Raw genomic sequence first — 22,594 nt, 5'->3', positions numbered from 1 at the left:
TGAAACATTCCTATTTGAGGTGTTGTAAATTTCTATTTACATGTGCTTGACTTGTGTCTTTCCCTCGAGACAACTCCGGGAACTTAGTGCTGCCTGGGGCACCTTGATTGCCCCTCTCCTCCAAAACAAACATACATATCATCACTTCACCTATAGTGTGGGTTTGTCGCAGAATGTTTTAATCTGCCCTACAGCCTTGTCTTAGCAACGTCCCTCTTGTCTGCCAACCTCTTTACCCACCCAGTGTTTATCCCTCTTCCACAACATCCTGTCCTCCAGAGTCTCATCCTAACGTCCACACTCCTCTCTCCCAGCTCCTGCCCATTGTTTTCTGGAGTATTCTAGTATCTCAATTCCATCCCTTAGGACAGGCCATGGTATCATCTGTAAACCAGTCAGAGTTGTTCCACTATTATCACCCAGGACTAAAGCAGCAGAGACGCATGCCTGACATTATCATATATAAAGATTGTTTAATGTAAGTCTTCCTTAAAATCCTATGTTAGACCTAAAAATATCTCAAGTGATCCTTTAGTCCAACCTCGCAGTGCGTATGCCAGGGAGCCTGAGCCTGGAGAGACCCTGACTTGGCTAAGGGCATAGACAAATTAGTGGACAAGCCAGCCAAAATTCCAGTTTTCCCAGAACTCAGACAGATAAATTTCTCACTGTTCCCTGTTCAGGTAGGGGGTTTTAGGTTCAGACAGACCTAGGGCTAAATCCCTGCACTACTACTCATTAGCTCTGTGATCTTCGGTGAATTTTTTAACTTCCCAAGACCTCAGTTTTCTCATCAGCACAACCTCATAATTGCTATGAAGATTAAATGCAGCAATGTGCATAAACCCCTTAATGGAAACATTAAATAAAGGGTAGCTGGTAAATAACAGAACATGTATAAAAGATGGTGAAAGGTCACTGTGGGCAGTCATGGGTATCCAACCACCTCCTGAAGCATCTTTCCCCCGACTTAGTGTGACAGCTGAAGGAGGTTAAGAGTGACACAGAAGGCGCTTCCTGGCATATAAGGAACCCTTATGAGTCACCTGAGTTCCATGGTGTCCCTCTCACTCTCTTCCTCAGCTTGTCACAATTCATGTGCCAGCTGCTCTGGACCCACGGGCTCACACTGCACAGCCTGCGTCCAGCCCTGGGCTCTGCGTCAAGGCCACTGCCTGTCCAGCTGTGGAGAGGGCTTCTACCCTGACCACGGGCTCTGCAAAGGTACTGTTGGTGTCCTCACCATTCTTAAGAGACTTTCCCATCAGGAGGAAAAATATTCAGGTTACTTTTCAGGACACTTTTTCCCTACAGTTTATCTTCCGTGGCTGTGTATATACATTCTGTGCTTTTTTTTTTTTTTTTTCATTGCCAAGGAATAATCTGAAGAGAAAACTATGTTGGAATATTTGTGATGTCGCTCCTGAAATTCATGACTTTTCTGGCCATCCTTGAGAGGATGGTCATTTCCTCTACTATACGTTAATACAAAACAAAACTCTTACTTCCTCCTTTTCCATGTTCTCCTAGCATTGCTAATGTGTTTCGTAGTCTTCATTTTGTTTTTTTCCCTGAAGAACCTTTCTTTGTTAACGATATAGCTGAGTGAGCTGAGTTAGTAGCAATGCCTCTGGGCTAAGGAAATGGAAAGTCTTAAATAGCTGTTTGCCAAAAAGGCTTTGGGCTCATTGGGAGGGCGGGGTCATTGTCTTTTGAAACTAGAACACTGGGACAAACACTTCAAGTAGATGCAATTAATTTATATATGTTTATATGGAGGGAAACTTGGGAAAGAGTTTAAGAATAGTTGTAAGAATATATATACTTATAGGTATATTTATATATGTTATATATATTTATATGTTATATATACTGATGTGTATTTTTATATACAAATATATATTTGTATAATTTTATATAAATATATACATATACATTTGTATATATATGTTATAAATATGTATATATTTATATATATTTATATATATTTATATATGTATACATGTGTATATGTTATAAATATGTATATATTTAAAACAGGGCAGCCACAATAAATATTCTGAAAAAGAAAATTTAGAAATCTTTTAAAGAACTCTTTTAGAGTTAATTGTATCAAAGTTAGTTATACCAAAGAGCTCTTGTAAACAGTTAATTATGTCAAATGTGGGCCTGAGGTAGTTTCTGTATTCTGTCTGGGTCTGATTTCAACCAGTAGCCAAGGAGAACGAGAAACAGTGATGGGTTGTTAAATTCTTGTTGCTCCTCCGAAAGGGGATCTTTCTTGTCTAGGAAAGCAGCCTTTCCTCACGTAAATTCTAGGAGGAATTTGTTGCCTGAATGCCTATAGAGTGGGTGATGGATGACATAGTGGACAATACCGCAATGACCGTCTTTGCAAAAAATACAGTTATGGCCTTTGTATGGATACTTGTTAAAATCTTCAACAAAAACTGAGACCATGATATTAAGACATCATTCCATGAATGTGTATCTGGAGAACCAAGACAATATTGGCCAGTTTGCTGGGGTTTTTCATGTCCAGCTTGACCACCCTCACAAGGCCCGAGAGATGTGACCAGTTAACATCACCGTCACTGGGCGTCTCACGAATATCATCGCCCTGAGCTATGTATAGGACACGAGAAAGCAGTTTTCTGATAGAATGTATCTGGTGAACTCTTCTAAGGGGTTTCGATTGCATTAGGGACTCCCCTTGGTTGCAACATATATATGACCCTTGGATTGTTTTCTGCATTTTGTTCTTGGCAGCCTGTCATTCCTCTTGCCTCACTTGTCTGGGTCCAGAGCCCGCTCACTGTGTCCGGTGTAAGAAGCCCGGTGAAGGCCTGCAGGTTGAGCAGCTACCTGGCGCGAACATCACCTCTGGCAAGTGTGTGTCTCAGTGTAGAGGCCAGTTTTACCTGGAGACCACGGGGCTGTGCGAAGGTGAGCAAGCTTGGTTTGAGGAGAGGTGAGGTAGTTTCTGGGCTTTGCTCTTGAGAGATCCTGTGAGGTGAGAACAAAGCCAGAAGACCTTCGTTTTCACCTAAAATTGTTCCAGGATGCCTGTGGATGGAGCAGAAGCTGGACACGCAAAGGAGTGGCCCCCACTGAAGTTCTCCTTCCCTTGGTGAATAATAGATGACCTTAGAGAGCTGGTTCCCTTTGACCCCACTATCTCCAAAGCTACATTCTAAGAAGTTCCAGACAGGAATTATTTCAGAGAAGTATGAGTAGCTAAGAAAGACCCAGAGCTCATTGTAGAATTCCATTCAGTATTTCTTCTATTTTGTTACTACTCTGAATGAATATGAATTGGTCCCTTCAGGGCAAAATCTGGACTTCTGTCAAAATTTAGAAGTGACTCTTGCCACTGCCTAGCGTATCATCAACAGAGAGATGACGCCGTCCTGGGTAATTTGACTCAATAGCTGGGACGTCTACGAGTGGCTGAGGAGTTGAAGGAGAGATATGGATGATTTGTGGGGAGGTCGGGGAGGCTGGGGAGGCCCCTCTGTTCCTGTACAAAGTTGGGTGAATTATTTGATTCTCCAGCTACTTTAAAAAAAAATACAATACTTAGATTTTGCATTGTGAACGTATGTTCATTAAAGGAAACTTTGAATGTAGAACAAGTAGCAAGATAGACTGCCCACGATCTACCACTTAGGTAACTGCCTCTACCATTTTGCTATAATATATCCAAGTGTTTTCCTGCTCATAGCTTTGAGTTTTTATTTTTATGATGTAACTGTAAGCATGCTGTAGATTCAATTTTGTGTCTACAGTATCCAGTTTTACATCGGAATATACTCTCACATGGAAAGGACAGATTTCAAGGTTAAGTTAAAAGATCTTGACTCAGTGAGTCATACATATGGCATAGTAGGAAGTATGCAGATTTGCAATACGGAGACCCCAGGACAGACATTAAGCTCTCTGAGCCTTTGCATTCACAGCATTAGAATAGGGGTAATTATCTCTCACATAGGCTTTTTGCCAGGATCAGAAGAAGTTAGGAGTGTGAAAGTTCTTGGTAAATTATAAAGCCCCATGCTCAATTATCACAAATGTCCATCCAAATACTCAGGAGTTCAGGAACATTATAGGAGTAGTCCCCTGCTCCCTGGGGTGCACTGGGCTCCAGAGAAGTTACACAGTGCCTAGATGTGAGGGGAAGGATATTTACTCTCCAAATACACTGGTTTCCATCCCTGTATGCATTGCCTAAACTCTCTGTGGTCCCTTAAACTTTCATGGCGTTGTTTCCACACAGCTACTTCTGAAATACAGGAATCTTTGTCCCTAAGAGTCCCAGTGCCTTCCCAAGGCACACACCCCACAGCCTTCCTCTCTGATGTTGGGAGAAATCAAGAAGAAATCTTCCCAGGCTCCTCAGCCTCTCCCTATAATTTTGAACATACATTAAAAATGAAAAATAGGAATTTGAGGAGGGAACAGAAAAAAGAAACAAAAATGATTAAAATTTATAAAATTAAGTTGTAAATAAAAATTTGGCTGGTTATCCAGCCAGAAAATAGTGTTACTGTTGATCTGGCACACGCCACGAGCCAGACACTAAGAGAAGTACCTTACTCGTTTTTCACTTGGGTCTGGTACCAGCCTTGTGGGGTGAGCGGGATAGCTATTTTAGAGGAGTGGAGGCTTCAGGAAGTTAAGGCCGTAGTTTGTTCAAAGTCGTGTGTCCAGCACAGAGCAGATTCTGGTGCAATAAGTCAGCCTGACTCCTGTATCCACACTCTACACCAGGCTGTTACTGTGTTACGGTCACTGACAAGGCAAAAGCCCAGCACACTAATACTGCAGGATTGGACCATCTTAAATTGAAGGAGGCATTCTCAACAAAGGGGAGTTTTCTGGGAATCCCTTTGTACAGACACCTTTTTTAAAGGATTAGAGTCTAATCCCTGTGGAATGGTTTTATTGTGGTCCCATGGGAGAGATCTAGATTGACCCCTGGAGCCCCTTGTGGTCCCATGATTTTATGCTAGTTCACATAAAACTAGGTACCACGCTATATGGCTATCTACTCACACTTATTACCGCGTCCTTGTGCAATCTCTGCTATGTAGATTGTTGTGCTCAATTTATAAGTGAGGAGAATGTGGCAGAAAAGGTTAATTGAATTGCCCAAGATTCCGTTGGAAAACGGAGTGCAACCACCGCTTATTTCCAACCCTATCTGAGTATTAAGCGTGTTGATTGATGTGTTTCCTGTCACTCATCTCATATCTCTGGAAACCTTTCTGCCTTCCCACAGTCTGTTCCATTTTTGATTCTGCCGACGTGTTGTCAGTGCCGCTGGGCTGGGGAGCCCCGTGAGACTGCACTGGGCTCTCCTTCTCACATGTTCCCAGAAATACCCTGGCTTCCTTGCCGAACATTTAAAAAAGGGTTGGAGTATTTTTGTGGCTGTACCACTGAGGGTTTATTTTGCAGCACGTTTGATCTCAAGTGCTTTTCTATAAAGAAGAAAAAAACAAGTGTTTTCTGGAGCTCTCTGTCTTCCTGTCTCTGAGACTGTGGTACGGAGTGATTAGAATGTTAGTACAGCTAATGAAAGCCAGAAGCAGATGCATGATAGGAAGAAGCAATTTACTTAGAGTCTGAAGTGGTGTCAGAAGTTATCATAAAAGTGTTCACTCAGAGCTACATGACAGACCCAGGAATTATCTACTGGAAGATGAAACAAAACTACTCAAGATATTTGACTAACATCCAAGTCTATGATTGAAGGACGAAAACACATAAAGCAAACAGTGACCAAAGTGAACTGTGTTTGTGCGTAGCTGGAGGGCAGGCCAGTCTGTTTTCATCCCTTCCTTCTACGGTGTTTGTTGAGTGTCCCCTCCATGCTGGGCATCGTCTAGGCCCTGGGGGTGCACTCATGAATGAGGCAGACAAAGTTCCCGCCCTCAGGAATTTCTATTCTAGTGAGAGAAACAGATCATAAATAAATGAAAAAACGCCAGTAGCAACAAAACCCACAGTCTGTATTGGCTACTGTTCTGTGCGGTGAAGCCCGTAGCAGGATAATGGGAAGAGAAGAGGTGGGCTGAGGTGGGCTCCAGAGCAGAGGGGCTCTGGTGAGAGGGGGATGGGCGCTTGCCTGTGTTTGTCCTGCAATTTGGGCTCATTCTCAGGAGTGACCTTGGGTACTTCAGAAGATGGAGCTTTGGCTTCATGCTTTTTTGGTTTTGGGGTGTTGTTTGTTTGTTTGTTTGTTGCTTTGTCTTGCTTTTTCCCACATGGCCTTTAAGTTTGCAAAATGTGGCTAGAACTGCTGGTACAAGACGGTCCATTACTAACTGTGGAAGGTAATGTGGAGGCATTTTCAGGGGTTAGCCCCAACCGTGCATGTTTATTCAGTATTAACATTCAGTACCAACTGAAAGAAGGACTTCAGTAATGTTACCCAGAGTTCACCTCACGTATTTAATGGATTGTGTCAGCATTGACAGAGTCTAGTTTATTAAAACAAGCAAACAAACAAAAACCAGGACATCAGCCCCCTTGCACAAATAAAATAATACAAATTCAGTTCCTCCAGAACCTCTAAACAACAAAAAACGATCTCTTGCTTTTTTAATCCATTTCCCCCGCACTAGTCTCCCAGGCTTCCCTGAGTTCCTGTATCTGTCTGAAGTCTCCAGGCCGGGGCTGGTAGGGGCCCCTATTTTATACAATTCCAGGGGCCGTTCTCATGCCAAGTCCTATGACACGTTCCTCCTGGTATCACTTGGTGACTGGGCAGCCCATGTGGCCGTGCCTGGCAGCCCAGGGCGGACGGACAGGACAAAGGACCCAGAGCTCTTGTCACTGGGAGGCCTCTCTTTTCTGAGAAGGTTCGTAGGATCAGGTCATCTGCTCATTCTCAGATTCTCCTTGCATTGTTGTTGAGCTGTTTTGTTGGTTTGTTGTTTTGTAAAGGATTTAACTGTTTTGAAGCCTTAGCTTTTGGTGGAGGTCTATCTAGAGCAGAGCTTTTCATTGGAATGTCTTGGGAATCTCGTCAGATGTGAATTCAGATTCCGTGGATCTGAGTTCTGCATTTGTAGCACGCTTCCTGGTGAGGCTGATGCTCCCGTCCAGGGACCATAGGCAAGGAAGCAAAGCCTCTAATTAAAAACGAGCGAGCATATCATTTTATTATTGGAATACTTCTAACCGAAGCCGTTTTTAAAAATCTTAGTTTCTCTTTCTTCTTATTGCATGCATAATACATATGGCAGACACTTTAAAAAATACAGATAAGAAAATTAGAAAAGAAGAACATCTGGAACACCTCAGTGGCTCAGTCAGTTAAGCATCTGCCTTTGCCTCAGGTCATGATCCTGGGGTCCTGTGATCAAATCCCACATCAAGCCCCTTGCTCAGCAGGGAGCCTGCTTCTCCCTCTTCCTGCCGCTCCCTCTGCTTGTGCTCACGCTCTCTCGCTCTCTCTCTCTCTCTGACAAATAAAATCTTAAAACAAAAAGAAAAAGAAAAACATCTATGACTAGGTTACCCAGATTTAGAAAATAAAAATGCAGGATTAAGAAATTAAAATGTCTAGCAGATAAAAAAAGGAATTTTTAATGTAAGTATATTCCAAATACTGCCTGAGATATTCTAAACTGCCATTCAGTGTTTATCTGAAATTCAAATTTAAGTAGGTATCCTTTATTTTATTTGTAAATCCTACTGATAACCCTTAAATCTTGAGATAACCTCTTTTAATCTTTTGGCATAGATTCTTAATTTTATATATATATATATTCATGTTATAGAGTTTACAAATTCCTTAAAACCAAGAGTTTTATTAGAAATTCTGTAAATTTGTAAATTTTGTAAATTTGGGACACCTGGGTGGCTCAGTCAGTTAAGCGGCTCCCTTCAGCTCAGGTCATGATCTCGGGTTCCTGGGATCGAGTCCCTTGTTGGGCTCCCTGCTTGCCGAGGAGTCTGCTTCTCCTTCCCCCCTGCCCCTCCCCCCACTCATGCATGTTTATGCTCTCTTTCTCAAATAAATAAATTCTTTTTTTTTTTTTTTAGATTTTATTTATTTATTTGACAGAGAGATCACAAGTAGACAGAGAGGCAGGCGGAGAGAGAGGAGGAAGCAGGCTCCCTGCTGAGCAGAGAGCCCGACGTGGGACTCGATCCCAGGACCCTGAGATCATGACCCGAGCCGAAGGCAGCGGCTTAACCCACTGAGCCACCCAGGCGCCCTCAAATAAATAAATTCTTTTGAAAAATTCTATAAATTTACATTTACTCCCATTTTACAGATGAAGAAAGTAAGGCTTAGAAGGAACCAACTAATGAATGATTTAGCAACGAAGGATCCTAGGCTTTAATACAGGATGTAGTTGCTCAGAAAATATGTCCCTTTTTTTTGGAGCCCGGCTCCCTTGTTCCTCATTTCACACTAGAGCTTTACAGTTGAATTTCAGGCCAAGCTGTCTCAATTAATGATGCAGTTTGATCACCATGTCAATAGCTCGGCCGTGGCGACCAAGGACCGGATCTGAACATGGTCAGGATGATTAGATTAGCCACGTAATTGCCCCAATTCTGCAGCAAATGAGTGGTGGATTGTCTCCATTCCCACACAGCTCAGCAAGAGGGTTCAAGATGATCTAATTTTGAGGGACTTCCAAATCTTTAAAGGTGAACTCTATACTGCGGTAATGAACGTCACTCACATGTCTTCTGACGTAGTATGTCAGTAAATACTTAACAACGAATGCAGAGGTAACAAACATCGGCTCCCGTTCCTGCACTGACGTCCTTCTCATTAGACTTACAATAATCATGGAGCCTAAATCAGGTAAACATTAGGGAAATATTAACAACTAAAATTTCCCAGGCTTTCTTTTTCAGTCTCGAAGATAGTATCGCCTCTTTGGGCTGGGTCTTACTGCAGGGGGCAAAAGTGCACAGTCAATACAGGTTTGATATCAATTTAAAAATTTTTGTTTTTCTTCCAGTTTTGCTGAGATATAACTGACATATAACATTGTGTTAGTTTAAGGTATACAACAATGATTCTATATACGTATATATTGGGAAATGATCACCACTTGGCAACTTTCAGATGTACGGTGTTGTTAACCGCAGTCACTCTGCTGTCCATTGCAACCCCAGGACTTCTCATATCTGGAAGTTTACCCCATTTGATCACTTTTACCCATTTCCTACTGCCAACTACCAGTTGTTCTCTGAATCTTAATTGTTCAGCCAGCCCTTGGCTGTTGAGTGGTTTTCAAACCCTTTGTGATTGTCTAGGCTACTTGCTTTGTTCCTAGTGGCCCCAGTAGTTGAGGGTGTGCCAGGGCTTGTCAGTGCCCCAAAGTGGGGGGGACCTCCGTCAGCACCTGAGGTGGAGGCTGACGGAAACTGGAGCCTCAAGCAGCAGCTTTTACATCGGGCAGATTTCCCTGTTTCAGAGCAACACTGGGAAGTGGGTATTTCTGTCTGCTCCCTCTGCACTGAGTCGTGGGGTGACAGCCTGCCGGTAAAGAGCTGTTTCTTTGTTTGCTGTCCATTGAACCAGTGAACTCAAACCTCACTGACCACCAGAGCCAGGCTGTCAAGGGTATGCCAGACGTGAGCATAAGCTCTTTCCAGGAAGACGCTAGTGACCTAGAACAGAGCAGAGGTAGAGCACAAATATGGTGTCCGCCCCCCAGGTCTGTGAAGAGGGTCCCAGGGAGTGGGCCTCCATGTGTGCATTAACTTAGAAGCCTGACCTTTGACAGCAGATTTTGAGATTCACAAATAGGTCTCTTTCAGGGAGAGGCGGGAAGAATGGGCCCGAGTGCTGGCTCCTGGGGGAAGGAGGCATCACCCCCAGTATCCTTGGGATCCCGTTAAGAAATGTTTCTTTATTTGCTATAGTGTTATGGGTTTTGTGAATGCAAGCCCTTTTGGCTTCCAGAGCTAGGGTTTTGGGGGCCCATCCCTCAGGTGGACTCTTAAAAGTTGTGGTATCACATGTTGGCTCTAAACCCTTTATTCCAAAAGGAGAAGCTGGGAGTTTTTTCCTGACTGTATGGCACTGGGGGTGGGTGTGAGTATGGCAAGTGTGCCAACCTTTCCCACCTGTTTCCATATAGGTGTTTTCTCATTTGTGTGATGTGTAGGAGTCCCTCAACATATCAACTAGTTTCCGGATTTCTTTCAGAGGGAATTGTGCCACGTGTAGCGGTAGATTTGGTGTGTCTATGGGCAGAAGTACGTTCACGAGCCTCCCATGTCACCATCTTGGCCTGGAACCCTGTTTCTTTTTCTTTTTAAATAGGAAATTCACCAATTATTTTGGTCGGTTAATTAACTTGCTTTGGGTGAACCAGGAGAAAAAGTATATCATGAGTATTTTGATCTATTTGGCTGTTGCTAAGATTCACCAAAGGCCTTAAGGCAAAGAGTTTTAATTAAAGAAATAAATGGGCAGGAGTCTGCCTGCTCAGCTTAAGAGTATGTTATTATTTATGAAGTTGGGATTCCCTTGCATTAATTGAATAAAATACATGGCAACACTCTTTAATGTAGTCCCCAGAATGCTGACATAAGCTGTACAAATGCATGCCTTCTGGTAATTTTCAGTCTTCTTCCCTTTCCCCTTCTTATTTTATGGCATGGGTGTGCTCAACTTTGGGGATAGAAAGATGAAAAAGATAAAGTCCATGCCTTAAGGAAAGCATGATCAAATAAGGGAGACTGACATCTGAACAAGGAATTAAAAGAACATGATACATGCTGTTGTAGGGGCCAAGGGCAGGCTGCTTGCGCCTTGTGCCTACTGCCAGTACAGCTTTGGGGAGTAAGAATTTTCCTGTCCCCTTAAGGTCCTTCTAACTGGCCTAAGAATCAAACTGACAGACAGATCAAGAGGAGAAAATCAAATTTAATAGTGTATGTACAGGGAATCCATACAGACTTGGAAATTCCAAAGACAGGCAAAATGAGGTACAGATGTCATCCTGAACTAAGGAGAAGGGGTTAGGGGTTTGAGACTTCAAAGCGAAGGCATACAATCCTCAGGAAGATGAAAGAGAGTAGATGTTGGGTAAACAAATGTTTGCTGGGCCACTCGAAACAATGGGACACACAGAAGACTTTGATCAAAGGGACCTTGCTGTGCTCCTCCCTGTCTGCTGTACCCATTATATCATGATGTCATTATCTATGGTGACAGCTCTCTTCCTTCTCCATCTAAATTCTTCTTAGGCAGTGGTGGGGAGGGTAAAGAGCTTCTCCTGAATCTTCTGGGTTTTGATTGCTTTTTAACTCAAAATAGTCTTTATGCCAAAGTGGCCGTCTTGGGGAAGCTTTCCTTAAGGCATCTACCCTCAAAAGAGCACAGAGGAGACTGACTCTGTCTGGGAGAAAGAGTATGAGAAAAGATCTACAGAGCAAACTGCATCATCACCTGTTGAAGGATTAAGAGCAGTTCACCAGGGCAGAAGGTGGGAAAGGGCGTTACAGGTCAAGGAAACAGCAAGTGCAAAGGCCTGCTGCATTTGGAGAAGTCTGATGTATTTGTTATTCCCGCGGTGTGAAGCCTGAAGTGGCGAATTGTGGGGAATGATACTGGAGACACGGGGTAGAGGTAGAGTCATGTCATGAAGTGTTCTATGTGCTATACACTAAGGAGTTCAGAGTTGACACTACTGGCATTGGAAGACTATTAAAAGATTTTAAGTAGGGGAATAATCTGGTCAGTTTGCATTTTATAAAGATCAGCCCCTTACCTGTGCTCCGGTAGACGGGGGGAAGCAGTGGAGCCGTTTGGGAAGCTGCTGAGCTCATCCACAACGTGAGTGATATTGAAGGTCTGCGCTAAGGGGCCATGGGATTGGTTCAGGTGGGATCGATTTGACGGAGATTTAGATTTTGACAGAGACCAAGCCTCGGGCAGGTTGTGACGGGAAAGTTGAAGTCGAAGGTTTTCAGCACGAGTGTGTTGGTGAAGGGTGGGATTACCAAGTGAGTCAGGGAATACAAGGGAAAGATGAGGCAGTGGGTAGGATGTGGGGTTGGGGTGTGTAATAAGAGCAGTTTTGAACAGGAGGAATGTGATGCTGTAATTTGCCTCAAGTAGCTATGGGCTGAGCGTGGAAGTGGATAATGAATAGTGTTTTGGGAACGAGGAGAATGAGACACCCGCAAAACACCAAGTAGACGTATCCCCTAGGCAGTTAGATTTATGTGGTTGGAGTTCAGAGTAAAGGCAGCGCTGTACTCATAAATTTGGGACTCACCAGCATGGAGGTCATCATTAAAGCCATGGATAAGTTTGCCAAGAGTGAGAAGAGAAAGGGCAGACGGTGCAGTTTTGGGAAGCTCCAATATTCCTGAGATAAACACAGAAAGGCTGAAAGGAAATGATCAAAAAGAGAGGATTACGAGCGGAGTCTGTTGTCCGTGTTCGCACCCCCCTGCCCCACTGGCTCACTCACCTACTGACTCACCCTTTCAATCAGCAGAAATTCATTGACTGAGAACTTATGACATGCCAGGGACAGGGACTATGATGTGTCCTGCAGGAATCACAGAGATGGAAAAGCTGTGATTTCTACTCTCACATGGTTCAGCTCATTAAAAAAAAGGAAGAAGAAAAATAAAAAAGAGAGAGAAGGAAAAGGAGGGTGAAGGAAAGGGGGAGATTGACTTTATTTGACTTAATTCATTTCTGTTTTCATCCCTTATCACAGTACTCCCACTGTATTCCCTGAAGAAGTTTTGATATTTACATCATAACTCAAGAGAAGTCTACCTCAAAAATTGTTTTTGACGTGAAAAGCCAGGAAAATTTACATGATGTGAGAATCGGGATCCTGGACCACTTTTTATATCATGGAAAAGAAAAAAAGAAGTAGTGTTTGTTGTCTGAAATTTAACTAGGGGATAGGATAGAACAGAATAAGATAGACTAGAACAGACAAAAATTGATATGTTTTAATTGTTTTAGGTAATATTTTGACTGGAGTCAGGTTGATTGGATTTTACAACCATCTAAGGACACTTTTAAAAATGCCATCACTTTAGGGCTTAAGCTGCTCAGTTATGCTTTTTCAGAAATATACTTAGCCATCAACTGGAAAGCCACTCTCTAAAAATGTAGTATTACGTGGGGAAATTATTCATAGAACTTCTTCCAAATCTCTCTGTATATGCCCTGAAACGGAGTTAGTCTTCCTTGAAGGATCTTACACTTCAAACCAGAGCTCCGGCTAGGAAAGAAGCTTCCATAGAATGATAGAGCTTCATTAAAGTCACTGAAATAGTGGAGACATTTCCCAAACCGGCCCAGAACTGAAATTCCATGAGATCGTTTGAAAGATGCAAATGCAAATGCCTGTAGTTACAGCAACAGAGCAATGTAGAGGAAAAAAAGACTTGGACAGGGTGGTCACCCAGTACATCATTTTCCCTCTGTGCGGCTGAGCAACTAACAGCTCATTATCCATTTGGATATTAAACATTTCCAATGACAGCAGTTCTGAAGTTTGCCACGTGATATTTAGATTTCTGAAATTTAGTGGATGGCAAAGGGACTTTCTTATGGAGTTCTTGGCCCCTCAGTCTTCCAGCTTGTTTGTCTGCTTTGCTTTCCTGTTTTATACAATTATAAACTATATAATTTATATATAATTTTTATTATATATATTACTTATATAATATTGTATATTATGATAATATATATATTTCCAAGATGATTTGGGGAAGCCACATACTTCCATAGATTTAAATATAAATATTTGGGGGAAATAATAATATATATATTATATATAATATATAAAAATAATATTTATATTAAATAATATATAATATATAATATACATAATTATAATATATAATGTTATATAAATAACATGTAATATAAATAAATAATATAACAATAAATATTACATAATATATATTATATAAATTATATATATATAATTTTTATTATATATAAATTATATAATTTATATCATAATAACCTTTATTCACACTGAGTCCAGGTTATCACATTGACTCTGTGACCAGATGGAATGAAATAAAATATGTGGTGTGCTCATAAGGCATAATTCGCCTTTCCCTAGTTTCAATTCCACAATGATATGCTTTGATTTCCTTTTTATTAGGGAGGTATAGTAGGATGAGCTAGGGATTTTAGCAATCTTGTAAAATCTAATACAAACATATTGGTATTATCATAGGTTTATTTAAATCTATGGAAGTATGTGGTTTCCCCAAATCATCCTGGAAAGCTTTGTGTTGACAATATAATTTAGCTGGTTTTTGAAATATTGCCACCTGACTTTCTATTACGTGCTGTTTCATTCATTTGTGTTAAACGTGTCTTACATAAGGGGCTACTATGTACCCTTCCTTTATAATATTTGCTTACCTATTCCTTTTTTGTTTTTTGAGAAGGAAACGTCTTCTCAGTGATTTTGAAGATATTTGGGGAAAAAATTTCTTATTGAGCCTCGTGGTAGTAGAGTTGTTTACAAGGCAATACTGGCCTTAGCTCAGGAGCAGGGTCCTGGAAGCCTCCTGGTGGAGACGTTAAACCTCTCCGTGCCGGTTTATGGATGAGGCAGGATGCAGGGAGCACTACAGGGCTTTGGACAGCAGTGAGTATCCGCCATGTATCAGTAATTGAATATTTAACCACCAGGACCCCTGCGCCAGGACATCCTAGCTTATATGAGACTCACACTCATCAAAAACCGTATGTTGGATTTTTATTGGAGGTTGGTCGAAATGGAGACCTCAGTGGTGCAAAATCACATTTGATTCCAAGCTGCTGGCCTCTGTCTGGGTGTTTGCTATGGGGGACAGGAGAGGCCACAGAGGAGACTCAGAGTGGTCTCTGCCATTGTGGACCTTGTCCCCTGGACGGACAGAAGGTGGCGTGAAATGTGTGGGTTCATCCACATGGGTAAGAATCAGGTCTTTGTCCTGTTCACCATTGTATCCCCAACGTTTAGATCTATTGGACACTCAATAACAAATGAATGCATGATTGCACTTGGGTGACTGGTTATTTCATAACGGAGCTTTTATTATTATTCAGGTATGATGGGGCCAAGACTTGAGGAGACAGCTGCCTCTGAGAAGCATGTGTTTACAGTTCCTAAGAGGACCAGGGCATGGCACACTATGCAGGGGCCATGCCAGGAAGCACCAGGGTTGGTCAAGAGGCAGAGGGTGTGAGGGGAAACCATGAGCGAGAGCCTTTATTGTGATTCTGCGGGGAGGAAAAAGTGCGGTCGTGTGGCAGCTTAGGATTGGCTAGTTGGAGTAACCGCGGTGGGCTTCGGGGTGTTGGGGATGTCTCCAGTTGGAAGGGGAGATTAGAGCCCCTGGTATGAGCCCTAGGAGAGGTGATGGGTGTGGGACTTGGGACTGGCTAGTTAGCTTATGAAAGGCATGATCCCAAGCTAGTCATTGACTATCTCTAGGAATTGGCCAGCTCTGGGAGGGCCGTCTTTCCAGGATTTGCAGGACCCCTGATGCCAAAGCATCAGAAATACAGAAAATAAAAAGCCATGATTCATACACTGTCCACCTGTGGGAACTGAGGAGAATATCCCCTTTATTTTAAAGATCTGATGTAAGGAAGCAGAAATGCCTTCTTTTTCTTTGCTTCCACATTCCTTCTTACACCTGTGGGTACTTGTATCATAGCCCTTGATGGTAATAGTTACTGCTAAGATTTATTAAGTCCTTACTATGTACTCAGAACTGTCCTAAGAATTTTACACTTTACATGTATCAAACCCAACTGGTGTCCACCACACCCCACGTATTATGTACAGTTTATACTCATTTTATACACGAGGCAGTAGGAATCTTGAGAACTTACATGAATTAGTCGAGGCCACAGAGAATTGCGATGTGATGCTCTCACTCCCTCTAGGATTCTGGTGACTTGCTTGTGCATCTGTTGGCGCAGCAGGTTTGAGCACATCAGAATGTTGGACGGTTCTTCTCACCTGTGTCTGTCCCAGCTCTAGTAGAGAGTAGGCACCGTGTAAACCTTTGTGAGTAAGTAAAGCTTCCAACACTGTTCTCTATAATTAGAGCAGCCTGATAACAGTCTGTTGTCTCCTGATTGAGAAGGAGCTGTCCTGAGGGAAGACCTGCTTTATGGCTTTCTGGTCTTCATTTGACATTCTCCGAGAATGGAACCTGAGAAGAAAGAAACGTATGACTGTGCAAATGGTTATTTCTGCTTCGTGGCATTTGTGCCTTACTTAATCTGGGTCCCACAGATGCTTGCTTTGCAGGATATGGCCTTTAGAAAGAAGTATGTGAGATGTGTACCCTGTCCTTGGGAAAAACGAAACCGACGTGCACAACTTATTCCAACCCAGAAATGTCAACAGGAGAGGGAGCTACTGCATTTGTCATATGGTGACTTTCCTAATGGTCTCCTCTGCTTTACCCTTCCTCTTTCTTCCAGCTTGTCACCAGTCCTGTTTCAGGTGTGCTGGGAAAAGCCCACATAACTGCACAGCCTGCTGGCCTTCCCAAGTGCTGTTGGATGGCCAGTGTCTCTCCCGGTGCCCAGATAGTTACTTTAACCAGGAAGGCAGTTGCTCAGGTAAGTGTGTAACATGCTGGGGCAAGTTCCCTATGCCATCGTTGTGTCTTGGTCAGCAGCCAGACTCTGTCATTAAAAATGTGGTTATACCAGGGGACCAGGGTTGGGCTGTAAATCCTCGTCTTGAATGTGTTAGGGGAGGTGTGAGGGGAACAAGTGAAGTTCTGCTCTTCCAGTAGGGGAGTATGGATGAAGCGAAAAATTGGAGTCAGCTTTTCCCTGTGCATACAGGGAGCGATGGACTCAATGGGGTTCATCATGGAGACAAGCTACTACGCACAGGTTCTAAGGTATCTGTGTAGGACCAGGCACTTGGCATTAACTCGGTAGTTCTCAGCCCCACTTATCCCGGCTACAGCCTGAGAGAGCAACAAAAGGGAGTGATATTTATTTTTATCTTTGATGTGTCGGTCCAATATGTTTTTAACGACATCTTTATACTTCGTTGACAGAGATTCTAGAAATTACTAGTTGAGATTAGTTCAGCGTTTTATTGGAATTGACAAAATACTAAAATTTAAGCACCCTATTGTAGCACTGTGTTTTTATGTATCTACAGAAGAAAAGATAAGACAAAACACATTCTATCATCATTACTATTTTATTTCTAAAAATAGACCGTTGAGGCCCACTTATGGGAAAAAGCCAATTGTTATAAAATTGTATGACATGTATTTCTGGAGTCAGGAAACGTGTAGTTTTAAGTACACAAAATATTTTTAAATAAATTAATACTCGTTAGGTTCACCTAAGCCTCAAACTCCAAAGAGGAAATCCAATGTAAACAGAAACATAGACGACTGAAGATCAGTATTATATTTCTTCTGGAATTTTCTTTTTCCAAGTACATTCTTCATCTCTCTAGGCTCTGGATGGGTCACTTTTCTTTAAATACTGTATCAGGCTCAGGGGGAATGTTCCTGGTTTCTTTGGGGTTGGGGTTGTCCTTGAAGACTGTTGTCTGTTCTTGCGTGCCCTCATCCTAGCCCAGCTGGTTGTCCTATGTGTGAAATTGTTGGGGGGTTAAGTCTGAGTAGCTCCAGCTCTCCTCTATGTATGCCTCTGCCCGCCTGTAGTCAGCAGATGGCCAGTGTCCTGAGTTGGCAGAGCACCCAGGTCACTGGAAAGCTGGCAGGGAGGAAGAACTGGGAGGTAGAAATCATCCTAAGAACTCGAGGGTCTTTTGGACAGGCATTTTCCAGGGTAAGAGCCTCAGGAATGTAGGAGGGGTGATGGCTAATGCTGGCCTTCTTATCGTAGTGCATTTTCTTACTTGCTTTATTTATTTGTGCGGGTTTTTTTCTCTTTCTCCATAACTTCTTATCTCCCTTTGGCCTCTCGCCAGAAGTGAGAGGCAGTTGGCTGTACTTGAAATCAGTGCCTTTGCTTTCCACCAGCTCTGTGCCAGAAGGGAATTCTTTGTCATTGGTTCCAGCAAGCTCTGCCCAGCTCCAGTCCCTCACCTCCCCTCCTCTTGGAACCAGACAGGCTTAGCCCTCTTCATCCTTGGCAGAGAAATCCTCCTCCCTCCTTCCATGCATTTGCCCCTGCTGCCTACTTTGGCAGCACCAGTGCAGCTGCAACCTTCTTCTACTTCTTGCACACTGGTCTTTATTGCTGCACCTCCTGGGACTCACTTGTTTTCAGGGTGGTGCCCCTTAGTACATGGGTGCATTTTCTGGGGAAACAGAGCTTTGACTTCAAACCTGGCTCAAGATAATGTCCAAGAAGTAGACTTTCTGCTCTCTGTATTTTAATTAAGTGTTGCCGCTAACACAACATCTCCAAATGGAGGCCTGAAGGGAGAGCACGGCTGGCATCCAATTCTAGCGAGGAGTATTGGTGTTCCTGGCTGTGTGTGGTTCCCCTTTGCCTGCCAGGAATTCTGAGAAGCCAAATGTCTCCTTCTGCTCCCTCTCCAGCTCTTTGAATCACACGAGTATTTTAACAAGAAGGAGGGAGTCTTACCACTCACCTGCTTTGTGACCTTCATCTGAACTTCTCACTCACCTACGTTGGGATGGTTATGCTGGGCCCTCTGGAATGTGCGGCCAATTTCTCAAATTTTTATGGTTCTAGATTCCATGTTCTGTTCATGGACAGTATCTTCATTGCCACCAGAAATGTCGTCTTCTGGTTGGGCCTAAGGGAAGGCCAGGCTTGCTCAGGAATCTTCAAAAGATGTTTAGTGTCTGAAGTCTGCTCCTCTTGTAATTTGTGGCGAGCCTACGTACTACATACCTGTATTCACATGCTGAGTGGCTGATTCCAATCCTGGCTTTTGTTTCTCTCCCTAGAATGCCACCCCACCTGCAGGCAATGCCATGGCCCATCGGAATCTGACTGCAGTTCCTGTCACCCTCATGTCACTCTTGCTGGTGGGAGCTGCAGGACCAGCTGTAAAGAAGAGCAGTTCCTCAACCTGGTGGGGTACTGCACCGGTGAGTGGGAGCTCCTTCATAGTCATGGAAACCACTAGCCAGAGGCTGGGCTTCTCTGTGGCAGGCTTAAGATGGCTCTCCTCTATTTGTCCTCTGTCGTCAGATGAAGAGCTCCTTTTTGGGAGGAATTTGCCTCAGGTCTGGTAACTCACTTTACAGCTTCCTATGAGACATTCAGTAGACATTTGTAGATTCAAATGGAATCCTCTGATAACACTCTTGAACTTCCGGGAACAATTCAGAACCTCATATTAATGGAGACTAAAGTGTTGTTGATGGTACCTCACATGCACATGGCATACTTCAGCTTAAGACAGCAACGCGTGGCTTCGCCCCCTCGAGAGACTCTCTCCCTCTGGTTTACATTGTGTTCTGCCTCTTGCTCTGGACAACTTTTGCCATCAGCCCCAGGCACAAACATTTAGGGAGGTTAGCCTAAAAATGAGTCCGTTGTCTCAGGAGATGGGGTTTTTCCTCCTCATTTTAGAGCTCCGATTTCAAAGAGGTATATTAGGAAGGTAACCTGGAATTTGGGTAATGATGAAAAAGCCACATAGTGTTTTGTGTTCATCCATCCATTCGTACAACAAATATCTTTGAGTGTCTATTCATGGCCAGATGCTCAGAAAACAAAAAAAGGAAAGAAAGAAAAAAGAAAAGTGAATGAGACAATGACCCTGCCCTCAAAAAGCTTTAGTCTAGAGAGAAGAATTTATAGACGAGTGGGTTATTACATATTTCTTGACTCACTTCTCCATATTGTAGGAGAAACTTGAAGAGATTTGCCTGCAGCAGTTTTTGTCACAGCTCTGAAGGGCTTGACTGGGAGGCATTGTAGAAGCCACTGGGAAAGGTGAAAAAGCTAGGATCTGGTCAGTTTCATGTTGGAGAAGTTGATCTGTCTGGAGGCCTTGTCTTTGGGCAGGGCAAGGTATGGTCAGTTGTCTAGATCGTAGTATGGAGCGAGCACAGTCAGTCTGGGACTCAGTTGTCCATTTTGGTGGGTGGGGACACAGGAAGTCAGTGACAGTCCTCCAAGTGTGGCTGGTAGTACCATGGCCCAGGGTGACCCATTCCTTTTTGCACATGACCTTAGCTGATGACTAGACATTGGGGTCCAGGGTCTATACCATAGGAAGACTAAATTGCCCAGAGCAGGGGTACAGCTGAAAAGACGCCGGGATTCAGGGTAAAACCCAATGGTAAAGACAGCAAACATTTTAGGGGCAATGAAAAGTAGAAGCTCAGAGACAACAGCCTTGAGACTAATGAGGAACCCCACAGCTGTAGGGTGTGAGCCTCTTGCCAGTACTGCCACTTGTAGTCAGGACTGACTTGGGAAGTGGGAAAATTGGAGGCATAGTGCATACCCTTAAAGAGGAGTCTGGAAATGTCAGGGGCTGACTATAATTGTAGTTTGTGAGCTTGAGTTCAGCAACTACTTCTTATGTCAGGGTACGAAGGGGCAGCTACCATGAGAACTGAGAGGTTCTCATGGTTTAAGTACATTTGCAGGTATTTACATAGAACCTACAAGGTGCTCAGTTGCGATTTGAGGAGACACAGAGATCTCTCATGCTACTTAAGGAGATGAACCCAAACACAATTGCAGTTAACAAATAGTACAGAGCAACGTATGGATAATAGCACCAACAGGCAGTATGGCTTGTAGGAGTTCAGAGGAGGGAGAAGTAAAAGATATGAAGAGCATTGTGGAGAAGGTGGAAGCTCAGATTCTTCCTGAAGAATAAGTAAGATTTGGTCAGAGGGAAGGTAGGCAGGCTTTCTGGGTGTGGCTCCCCAGGAGACAGGCCAGACGGGTAGAACAGGTGGGTCATTCACAGCTAGTGAGTGGTCCAACCTGCCCAAAGAGCATGGTTTGTGTTAAGACATATTAGATGAAATGGTTGGAAAGTTGAATTTGGAACCAGGGTACAGAGTGCCCAAAGTTCTAGGCCGAAAAGTTTGAACTGAATCTTATGGGCGATGAGGCCGTGAGAGTTTGGGAGGGGCCTGACGTGACTGAGGGTGTGGTACGGCGGGAAGTCTGCCCGTCTGTGGAAGATGGACTAGAGCGGGAGAGGTTGTAGTCAGAGGAGTTAGAAGGGCGGATCTTATGATGGTTTTTCTATTTCCAACCTATTCTGTATGTGGACCCTAAAAATTTTATGCTGGGGCATATTTTATAAGTAAATGTTTATATAAGGAGATTGGAAATGTTTAATTTTTAATGAGCTCTGTTCTCTCCAATGTCCAGAGACCTCTTTGATAGTAAATTAGGTGATTAGGAGTCACATTAATTTTTTAAGGCTAATAGGCGACCGTTAGAATAAAGAATCATGGGACTAAGCTAAATCACGCTGGGAATCCTCAGCCCTAAAAGAATTCCCACTAAAATTGGCTGAAAGGGACAAACCTTGGCTGTCCTGGGAATTAGGTTTATTAAATAAAGGTTTTAAGAAAGGTAACCATTGTCTGGTGCTTGGAATTCTTTGTTGAATAGACATTGGAGGTGTATGTTTGTTACAGAAAAATTTGACCAGCAATTTCAATGGTTGATCTTTCAAAGAAGTGCACGGACTCCAGAATTTACCTTTTCAGTTAACATATGCCCCTTCCAAACTCTTCCCACTTCTCTCTGTGGCGTTGTCATGAATTCATTCATTTACAGCTTCATCAAACACAGTCCATGCTGGGCACTGTGCTGGGCTCTAGGGATGCCCATATGAATAAGGTTTGGTGCTTATATTTAGGAAATGTACCATGTAGTGGAAGAAGGACATACGTGTTGAATGTGATAGTGCCATGGATATGAGATGAACCTGTGGGACAGGACCCTAATCCCCACTGGGTGTGTGTGGTGGGGTGAGTAGTGAAGGCTTTCCGGAGCGTATCATAATGGAGGTGATTTTGAAAGATAAGTAAGAAGCAGAGGGCTTTGAAGATTTGGAAAGAAGAACATTCCAGAAATGTTCCAATGGGACATTGGAATGTCCCATTCCTTGGCCCAATCAAATGGGCCAAGGAATACTATCTGTTCAGGCCCCAACAAAGAAGTAAGCAGAACGCCAGCTCTGAGTGTGGGAGTGGTGGTACCTAGAGCAGAAGGAAGGAGGGTCAGGTCAGAAAGGCCACCTTGTACATTCTGTTTAAGGAGAATGTACTTTGTCATCAAGACTGTGGAGGTCTCTTGGAGGTTTTTATAGAGGGGAGTGTCATGGTTGCATTTCTGTGAAGAGAAAGATCCATAGAAGATTGTGTGGAAGAAGACAAGACAGACAGAAGGTCCTTAGGAGGTGGTTGTAAGAATTCAGGTGAGAAATGAAGCCTTTAATGAGAAAGTTGCTGAGGGGATGAGGGAAGGGGGGGATGGCTCCACCGAGAATTAACTCTATGTTAGGTTGACCTGTGTTAGATTGCTATTTTGTGTGCACAAATGATCAAGTAGTGGAAATTTTATATGGTTCAGCCTAATGGAGGCAACAGATGGGCAATGTTTCAGCCCAGGGGACTAAAGGAAAGGGAGTTTGGGGGATGATTTCAA

The 22,594-nt window shown here is 43.2% G+C and overlaps 1 protein-coding gene across 1 annotated transcript in view; it reads left to right on the top strand.

The window, feature by feature from the left end:
* The window catches only part of FRAS1 (Fraser extracellular matrix complex subunit 1), a 399,170-nt gene that overhangs the window by 206,233 nt on the left and 170,343 nt on the right, over nt 1-22,594 (top strand). Inside the window, exons 17-20 of the mRNA XM_032883154.1 lie at nt 1,084-1,224; nt 2,770-2,946; nt 16,469-16,609; nt 18,907-19,050. Of these exons, the coding sequence (XP_032739045.1) occupies nt 1,084-1,224; nt 2,770-2,946; nt 16,469-16,609; nt 18,907-19,050 (603 nt within the window). The remainder of the gene's footprint in view (nt 1-1,083; nt 1,225-2,769; nt 2,947-16,468; nt 16,610-18,906; nt 19,051-22,594) is intronic.

Source organism: Lontra canadensis, unplaced genomic scaffold (genome assembly GCF_010015895.1).
Source record: "Lontra canadensis isolate GAN:19392208 unplaced genomic scaffold, GSC_riverotter_1.0 scaffold1, whole genome shotgun sequence".
NCBI classification, from domain to species: domain Eukaryota; kingdom Metazoa; phylum Chordata; class Mammalia; order Carnivora; family Mustelidae; genus Lontra; species Lontra canadensis.
This window is presented reverse-complemented; position numbering and strand designations above follow the sequence as displayed.